Below are 10390 nucleotides of genomic sequence, written 5' to 3'. Positions count from 1 at the left end.
ATAGTCCATTAAAAATTAGGATCCTCTAAATAATGGGCAGGGATATAGCCGAAGGATACAGCACTTGCCTAGCATGCAGGAGACCTTAGATACCGAGCAGCAGGTTTAAATAAATAAAAAGAAAAGAAAAAGAACCCTCTAAACATTTGCATCAGCCTACCTTTCTTTTCTGCCTTATCCCACACTAATTTCTTATTTTCCAAATTCTCATTGCAAAGAGCTGTGTAGGCAGGAAGCGGGCAAGGGAGAAGGCATCAAAGAATGCCATGCCCTTGTGCTTCAAGTTATGATATAATAAAAGGAATTTCTAGAGTTCCAGATCAAAACTTTATGTTGAAGGACACAACACAACTGATCAAACAGGACCCTGGAAGAGGCCATATAATCTCCCAGTTTAAAATATGTCCTAGTTGACCCATCTGTAATACAGGAAAGGCTTGTCACAAGCAATAACAAATGAAGCCAATAAATGAGTTTCTGAAATGCTAAAAGGATTTCTGGTGAATGAAGTTAGGAAGGAACCATCACTGTTGGGTGATGATCTAGAATAAGGTCAGTAAACTTTTCTGTATAGGCTTTTGTGGGGCCACAATACCTAACACAACTCAACTCCCCTCTTCCTTCTGGTGCTCAAGCAGCCCCAGGTGAAATGTCAAGGAATGTGTTCTTCTAGAACTTTGCAAAAATAGGCAACCCATAGGTTGTAGAATTTGCTCACCCCTGATCTAAAATGTGGAATACTATGTAGGAATACTATTTGGAGAATGGCCTGGGAATGAAAAGAGGATGAGTGGGCTGGGGCTCAGTGGTAGAGTACTCATGTAGCTATAGGAGGCACTGGGTTCGATCCCTAGCACAGGAAAAACTCAACTGAGGGCTGGGGATATAGCTCAGCTGGTAGAGTGCTTGCCTTGCAAGCACAAGGCCCTGAGTTCAATAGCCAGTACCGCAAAAAAAAAAAAAAAAAAAAAAAAAAAAAAAAAAAAACTCAACTGAAATAAAATAAAGGGGATGTGCTACAAATAGGAACCATTTAGCAAACACTGGGCCATGAGGATGAGGCTCTGGAAATTCTCCCCCAGGTCCCACCAAGGAAGAAGTTGTCAGCAGTACCAACAGCAGCAACATCACATCTGCAGACACCAAGGACTAAAGTCCAAATATACCACTGCCTCATGAGAAAAGAAACAGCAAGTTTCTGACCACATACATTTTGAAGTAATAGCTGACAGTCAGAGCCTGCGGAGACCACTTTAGCAGGCACACAGTAAATGTTTGTTGATGACTCATTCATTTATTCATCCAATAAACATTTACTGAGGCCTACTAATGTGCCAGGCTGGGCTCTGACAATGAAGACACCATTCCTGCCCACAAGGAGCTCACAGTCTGTTAACATAGGAAGAGAGAGATAGGTGTATACACAGACAATTACAATACAATCTGATAAGTTCTAGAATACTTATCAGGTTGTATTATAATGGCCGATGTAAAATTTCTTTCCAGGGGTTGCTGCTCCAGGCTGCTGCTGGCTGTAACATGAAGAGAGGGGGAGAAACAAATGGTAGGAATAAAAAATTAAATGCTTTTCAGTCACTTCAAATATCCAGACTCTCCCTAGTCACTGATTATGGATAACTATAGGAACTAGATAGACAATAGCATGATAAAATGAGATTGCCATGCTTAAGATAAGCAGAGACCTTAAAAAGAAGGTCCTCAACCACCTCTTCTAAAAGATGAGCTCCCCTCCCTCTTCTGGCTTATACATCTCTCAACCTCCCCATACTACCACATACAAGCCTGGTTTAATATCTACAGTTAGAAAAATGCTGAGTGGTTAGGTACAGTGGCACACGCCTGTAATCCCAACTTACTTGGGAGGCTGAGGCAGGAGGATAACAAGTTGGAGGCCAGCCTCAGGGATTTAGTGAGATCCTGTCCCAAAATAAAAATATAAAGGGCAAGGAATGTGGCTCTCAGTGATAGAGGGGCTCCTGGATTCAATCCCCAGTAAGGGGGGAAAAAAAAGTTATGGGGGGGGGGGGAGAACGGCTGAAAAACAGCAGCTCACATCCAACTGGATTAACCCAGTATAACTAGCTAGCAAAAATCAATTCAGTTCACTTGGCACCTCTAAATCCAATAATCTCCTCCCTTCACTGAAAAAATAAAAATTAGAATGTTATTAAATGCAAGACAGATAACATATGGCTAATGGAGTAGGAATAACAAGTTAGAAGGGTTTATTTAATAAACATAATTAAACAGATTCTGTAAAGCAGAAATAACAAAACCAGTTTCAGGAAAGCAGACCCTTGAGACCCTTCCCTCAAGATCTTTGAGACATATCTAACTCACTAACATTACAGACAAGAAAAATGAAAGAGGTAACACTCTTCCTGCTCCCTTTTTCAAAACTGGGTGACAGTAAGAGACGCCTTAAGGAGATTACCACTGTAAAAAGTTATTTTGTTTAGATGGTTTTATACAAAGATAGGATGGAATTTTTCTGTGTCCCATACTGTTATTTTTTATTGTTGTTATTTGAGACAGTCTAGCTAAATTGCAGAGGTTGGTCTCGAACTTGTTATCTTCTGGCCTCAGTCTCCACAGTTGCTGGGATTATAGGTGTGCACCACCATGCACTGAAAATAATAAATATTTTAAATAAGATCGATCCCTGAATGTATGGGGACTACTGTCTTTTTGGTTTTTTTTTTTTTTTTTTGGTGCTGGGGATCGAAGGCCAGCACTCTTCTGACTGAGCTATCTCCCCAGCCCCAGGGGACTACTGTTTTGTTTCTTGTCTAAGTTGATTTATTTTTTAGGGACAAAATGTCTTCCCACAACCACAGCCAGGGAGCACCACTTCTGTGCAGCACTCAAGAGTGATTTCCTTTTAAATAAAAAGAATTGGCTACCTTTTTAAAGGACAGACAAATATTATATCAAAATGGCTACGGAGAACCTGACATGTATTCCACAGAGCAGTTGTCTTTGGAATCACAAACATTTCTTCAGATTCAGTGCAACAAACACACCAGGAGTGTATCTGCAACAAATGTCATTTACAAACAGATTAACATTTAGGCCCAAATGGAGTAATTCACAAAATTAAGTAAGACCTAATAACTGAGATCTGACTGGAGGCCCTGGATTCAATCTCCAGCACCAAAAATAATAATAATTAAGATCTGAAAGTCCAGCCTCACTGATAATCAGAGAAATGCGTGATAAAACAAAGATATCATTCTTTTATATGTTAAGTTAGCAAAAATGAAAAAATTTTAAGTACCTAAATAACCTAAATAACTGGGTACAGAAACTGACATAATTTTTTGGATTATGGTAAATATTTATAATGTTCAAACCTTTTGACAAATACTTCTAATTCTGGAACTCTATTCTATAAGAAATAACCCAAAATAGACAATAAAACCTAAATGAAAAAACATCCATTATATAATTTACTGAAAATCTACAAAATACTTCCACACAACAGAATATCATGAAACTATTAAATGATAATTACAAAGAATGTTTAACATGGAACACAAAATGCCATATAAAATAGTACACATATGATCAACTGTATAGAAAAATGCAGAAAGAAATTAACAAATTAATTAACACTAGTTGTGGGTGGTAAAATTATAGACCTTCTTTCCCCACATTTGATGGCTGACCTCAGACAAAGCTGCAATTAATATTTATCTAATTTCTGGATTAAGGAAACTATTCAAACTTAACGAAAGAAAAACCACAAAACAAAAAACAGATTTGATCAATGATTTCATCTCAACTACAAATATAAAAGCAAAATGAAAAGGCAAAAAATAACCTGAAGTAGGTATTTATAACATATTACAGAAATCTGAGTAACAGTATTTATTTACAAAACACATTCTAACAGAAAACACTAAACACTAAACTTAAAACTCCAACAGATAAATCAGTGTAAAATATGAACTACCATCACATGAATGCAAATAAAACTTCTAAGAAATAATGGAAAAAGGAACCTAATCTCACCAATAACCCAAAAAATGAAAAAAATACTGGTTTTTATTCATAAAAATAAGTTTTTCAAAAAACAATTCTCAATGCTTTTGAGTAGAAATTGGTACAACCTTTTCAGGAAGAAAATTCGCAATATATATATTGAGTGCTAAAAATATTCATATCCTTTGATGTAGTAATTCCAATTCAATAGACCTATCCTAACCAAATAATTCAAATACTTGCATGTTCTGTCTTTAATTACAGAAGAGGCAATAATCTTTCCTTTACTATCACACATTTGGATCAATGCACCAAAATATTATTCTTAAGACTTAAAAAAAAAAATCTCTACTACAGAAAAGACTAGTTGTCTCAAAGCCTTAGACCAGACCACAAATCAGGCAAAAACAGGGAGGGTGTGTCCAGCCTGCTGCAGTCGGCCATTTTAGACCCTATGCAGAAGGACAACAAAAAGTGTACATAAGGATAGCAACCCCAGGAGGCTCCAACTCAACAATTGTTTACTTTTTTATTTCCCAGATATGTAACACTGCACTATGCACTAAGTCAAAAGCAGTAAATAGGCCTCCTTCCTTAATGGCTCAGAGTTATGATTTCAAAATAAAAAGTTTCCTTTAAATGTGCCCCTTTATTTTAGGGAATAAAGCATAATGTTTATGAGCACAGGATTCTGGAAAAATACTACTTGTATTAAAATCCAGTCCACCATTCAACTGGCTGTAAAGTCTTGGACAAATTAATCCAGGACCCTCAAATTTCTCATTTGTAAAAAATGAATAAAAGTACCGCTATTTCATAGGATTGTGGAGAGTACTAAATGAGTTAAAGCATATGTAGAAGCACGTAGGCCAACCAGTACCTTGCACTAGTAAATACTACAGACATTTAAGTATAATTATTATAAATAGGCCCAGAGAAGGAGAAGGACCAGCCTAAGGTCATGGATAGGATTATTGGAAAAGATTTCTCCTCACTTTTGAATCCTGGGCCCTATTACAATCTATAAGTGTTAATTATTGATTTTAGCATTTAACAAAATACATCCTCACTGGCAGCACTCAGCCACAACAGTGCAGCTGCCTTAAAAAAAAAAAAAAAAAAAGGAAAAAAGAGAAATCAATTCCCCACCACTCCCGCCTCCGACAAAATAGGGTTGGAAGTTCTACAGAAGAAAAAATAATTTAGAGAAAAGTGTGTAAACCCAAGTCACCTTCACACTACCATAACCCAAAATTTCTCTCCCTGCCCGTTGGGAGTCCCTGGCAGCCATTTGCCCAAATCCCAAGTTTCAAGCAAAATTTAATAAACATTTGGAAACACACCAAAACCTCACCCCTACGTTCTCAAGGGGAGAAAAATCGGAAGTTTTCAGCCAACATAACAGTAGATCCTCATACTGCAATCACTGTGCTGTGCTACTCTGATGCGATGAAAAAACTTATCTAGAACCACGCATAGCGGCCCAAGATCCGAAAGCCTTTTAAATGTATTGCAAGAAAGCGGCCGGTCTCTAAGTGCTGACCTTTTACGTATGTCCTACACACAGCCAGCTGCCGCAACCTTTTACAGTCATCCCCTCTGCATTTTTAAATGCACACTATCGGTAGGCCAGTAAGAGGCTAAGATTCCGGGTTACTTCCTTGCGGATTTAGCCACAGCCTACAACCAAATCAGGCTGATCCCTTCACCAACTAGAAAGGTAGATCTGCTTCTCTGCAGACCCTTCTGGCCCAAAATGGCCAAAGACAACTTACCGACCCCCTCGCCATTTTGTGACCTTAATTACCCATACGCTGCGCGCCTCCCTCCCTCCCTACCCCCATTCTGTCGGAAATACGCATGCGCGCCGCTCGCTCCCGACAGTTGAACTCAACCGTCACCATGTTGTATGAAGTACGCATGCGCACCTTCACTTTCCCCTCCAACCGCTGGTGCAACTTTGATTTCTTCACTGAATACACGTCTTTCACTTTTCGACCCTCCACGCCCACCCCCACACAAGCCTTGCGCCTGCGTGCCTCTCTCTTTTCCCCGCCACTGGAGCCCCTTTGCTTCACATTAGGCCTTCTCAGAAGGACTTGAGTGCCGCCACTCCGCGCCGCGCTTCCTCATCCAGCCTCTCAAATGCCGCGCACACAGCGCCTGTCCTCCCTATTCTCCCCACTCCAGCTACGACCTCCGTCAAGCACACGCGCGCGCATGCACACTCACATACACAGGCCTAATGATATCTGGATGTGTTTCTCGCCATAGCTGTGCCCCAAGTGCCCAAAAGGAGTCATTACCAGCCTTCCCGAATACAGTTTGATGTGATAAACTAAAGGAAGTTGAATACCGGGAAAAGGCGTTACGGGTGATCAGAGCATATCCCAGAACTAGATGTATCCGGCCCGACCCCAAGGGAGGAGCTAGAGTACCGTCGGATTCACATAATGTATTATAAGACCCGCCAACCTGAACAAAGGCAAGAAAGCTTTCATAAACAATCGGATGAGCCTAATCCTAAGGCCTCATATTTGCATACACCTGCTCCAAATGAGGAGCCCCCCAAAAAAATTGTTTAAGCAGGGAGCATTAGGGAAAATACCGATGCTCAGGTGCTTCACCCTACCTAAAGGAAAGCCTGTATCCCTTTCACAATGGGAAGTAAATGTTCAACGTCCTTTTGTTGGTCTGAGGCCCGTACTGGCCCTCATTTTCTCCTCCCGTCAACAGGGGGAATGCACAAATTAAGGATCTCCATGGCCGAGTTCCCTCCGCTACCCCCCACGTTACGTTCTTCCCCTATGTCGTTCCTTTACCTCCTGGCTGAATCGAGTCCATAGCGAGAATTCGTAGAGCCGGCCGTCCCAAGACAGTGTGGAGACAGCAAGAGATGCCTGGGTGGCAGCAGCAGGCCTTAGAAGCAATGGATATTGGGCAGGAAACCTGCCATGCCTCCAGCCGCAGAGCTGAAGCCAGAAACCCACAGCTTCTCCAGCAGCTCCGCAGTGTGCTTCTGGCGCATGCGCAGCGAGTCTCCTCCGCCCCACCCCCCGCACGCCGCCAGGAGTCCAACCTTTACCGATCCACCGGGGGCCTTAACCCCTTACCAAGTACTTAGGTCCCTAGCCTATCCTGCTTCTTCAACGTTTCAGCTCCCCTAGTTGGCACCAGCTTCCACCACCTCAGCCCATTCTTCTTTCGTCAATCCCTTTCCCATTCTTAACCCACCATTCCATTGCGAAGTCTGACTACCTTTATTTTGCCTGTTATTATCCTTGGTGATCTAAACTCCAATTCTTGGCCTTCCGTGTCTGCAGCCCTACTGGGCCTTTACTCCCCCACCCCTGCTGTTTCTGATATTTCAAATTGTAAAAGGGAAGGGAGAAGAAAAAAGAAAAAACAAAAATAAACAAACTTGCAAAAACCGTTGTTTAAAAAAAAAAAGTCAGCTGGGCACAGTGATTCATGCCTGTAATCCCAGCTATTCAGGAGGCTAAGGCAAGAGAATCAAAAATTCAAGGTACCCCTCAGCAATTTTTTTAACAAGACTTTGTCTCAAAATTAAAAATTAAAATTAAAAAAAGGACTGGGGCTGTGGCTCAAACCTCTGGTTTCAATCCCCAGTGCAGAAAGAAAAGAAAAAGAAAAGAAAAATGGTATATCAGTCATAAAGCACTGGCCTAGCCTACACTCCCTACCACTGCAAATAGAAAAACAAAGAAGACAAAAGATAACTACAACTGATGTTTTAGTGTTAATTTTTTTTTTTCTTTATATATTTTGTGGTGCTGGGGATCTGATTCAGGACCTTGGGCATGCCAAGAATAAGCTGTACCACTGAGTCACAGCCCTGGCCCTAATATTTATTTCTATTATCTATGTAAATGTACATCATGTCCATAAATCCTTATATAATGTATAAACAACTTGGAAAACAACAAAGAAGAAATCTGTCTAAATATTTCTGGCTTTGTAATTTATTTTCCAAGTAACCTTTTTAAAAAATATTGAATGCTTCAATATTGTTCTGTTTTATAAATTAAATGGTAGTGATAATGTTGAAAACTAAAATTTCTGTAATAAAATGGACTAAGCATGCCTGTAATTCCAGCTACTTGGGAGACTAAGGTAGGAGGGTCACAAATTCAAGACCAGCCTCAGCAATTCAGGGAGACCCTGTTCCAGATTTTAAAAGCGGGGTGCTGATGATTAGCTCAGTGGTAGAGGGTCCCTAGGTTAAATCCCCAGTACCAAGAAAAAAGGGGGGGGGGGGATTGTGAGAGTTCGCACTGTAGCATTGTGGCATTTTACACATTATTTTTTTTTTTCTATCTTATGTATCTCTTATCTTTACAGACACACATTTTGTTTTTTAAAACAACAATGACAAAAAAGGGGAAAAAATGAGATCTGGGACCCAAGCTGATGGCACACGCCTATAATCCTTGCAATTCAGGAGGCTAAGGCAGGAGGATCACAAGTTTGAGGCCAGCCTCAGCAATTCAGGGAAACCATGTGTCAAACTGGAAAAAAGAAAAAAAAAAAAAAAAATAAGTAAAGGGCTGGGGTAGATAGCTCAGTGATAAAGCACCACTAGATTCAATCCCCAGTACCCTCTCCCCCGCCAAAAAACTAAGATCTGGGGATGTAGATCAGAGTGGTAGAGTGGTGCCTGATATGTGGGAGACTCTGGATATTCTCTCTCTCTCTCTCTGTCTCACACTCACACACACGCCTCCCCTGCACAAAAAAAAATTTAGGAAAAATAGTAGTTTTTACTGTAATTTGTTATAATTTTTTCCTTTATTGGATTGATTTCTCACAGATTTTTATCCTGTGTCTGCAGAGCATATATAAAAACTGATTATCTACTAGACCACGAAGAAAGCTTTTCTCTTTGGGGGGTGGTGGTGGTGCTGGGGTAGTGGACCCAGGGCTTGCGCATGCGCCATACCACTTAACTGTCCTCAGGCCCGGAAGCCTCCTAGTTATGAGAAATTCTACGGGTCACATTGTCTTAAGAGGAAACGATTCAGTCTCATACTTAGCGATTCAAAAAGTTCAAAGTAAAAGTGAGCCGGGCGTGTTGGTGCACACCTGTAATCCCAGCGACTGGGGAGACTGAGGCAGGAGGATGGCGAGTTCAAACCCAGCCTTGGCAATTTAGTGAGGCCCTAAGCAACCCAGCGAATCTCTCAAATAAAATATTTAAAAGGGCTGGGGATGTGGTTCAGTGTTTAAGCGCCTCTGGGTACAACCCCTGGTTAAAAAAACAAAAACAAAAAAACCAAAAACAACATTTAATAGCACAATTCTGGCTTCTTGAGTAGGAGGAAAGTTAGATGGGAAGGGCGGCTAGAACACCTGTGAATGAGGCCGCCGCAAACCTCATGTGACGTCACAGAGGTCCCTGTAGGAAAAGAGCCATTTCCATCTTAGCCATCCTAAGGGGAGTTGCCTCTGGGCCTCCGTGGCACCGGTGGGTGGGCCGGCTCACCAGAAGATCTCACCGTGGCCATGAGCGGTAAAGAATGCTTCAAGTGTGGACACTCTGGCCACTGGGCCCGGGAGTGCCCTAAAGGAGGAGCTCGAGGGCGAGGACCTAGAGGCCGTGGCAGAGGTCCTCAGTGCAGTTCCACCACCCAATCTGACATCTGTTACCGCTGCGGTGAGACTGGTCATCATGTCAAGAATTGTGACCTTCACCAGAACATCTGCTACAACTGCGGGAGAAGTGGCCACATCGCCAAAGACTGTGTAGAGCCTAAACGTGACAGAGAGCAGTCCTGTTATACCTGCGGCAGACCAGGCCATTTAGCTCGTGATTGTGACCATCAGGAAGAGCAGAAATGCTACTCTTGCGGTGAATTTGGGCACATTCAGAAAGACTGTACCCAAGTCAAGTGCTACCGATGTGGCGAGACTGGCCATGTGGCAGTGAACTGTAGTAAGGCAAGCGAAGTGAACTGCTACCGCTGTGGCGAATCTGGACATCTAGCCAGGGAATGCCCCATTGAGGCTACTGCTTAGATCACTCCCCTACCCCCCTCTTCTTGGCTGATTAGTTGTATTTTCGCTAAAAATCCCTTCATGGACCAAAAGGTTAATAGATGGAAGCTACTCTTAGGCCAGCAAACTTTATTTACCAAGTTAATGGAGGAAAGGGCTGGGGGGAAAAAGTAAAAAAAAAAGTTATTGTAATTAATGTGCTGTTTCTGTGCCACCCAGGAATCCAGATGTTGACTAATCATTCTGAGCACTAGGCAATTTCTTGGTTCTTTGGGTGTATTTTGATTTTTACATAATTAGGAGTTAGCAGTGAACAAAACAGAACAAGTATGAACACAACCCTTGACTCTTATTAACATAGGAACAGATA

General features: G+C 41.6%; 1 protein-coding gene across 1 annotated transcript; it reads left to right on the top strand.

The window, feature by feature from the left end:
• Positions 1 to 9528: 9528 nt before the first annotated feature.
• On the top strand, positions 9529 to 10041 carry ZCCHC13 (zinc finger CCHC-type containing 13; the record flags this gene model as incomplete). Its single annotated transcript, XM_079124215.1, has 1 exon — positions 9529 to 10041. One exon carries the CDS (start codon positions 9529 to 9531, stop codon positions 10039 to 10041), a length of 513 nt encoding a protein of 170 aa, XP_078980341.1.
• Between the last annotated feature and the right edge of the window lie 349 nt (positions 10042 to 10390).

The sequence above is a fragment of the Sciurus vulgaris genome, assembly GCF_902686455.1.
Source record: "Sciurus vulgaris genome assembly, chromosome: X".
In the NCBI taxonomy this organism is placed as follows: Eukaryota; Metazoa; Chordata; class Mammalia; order Rodentia; family Sciuridae; genus Sciurus; species Sciurus vulgaris.
This window is presented reverse-complemented; position numbering and strand designations above follow the sequence as displayed.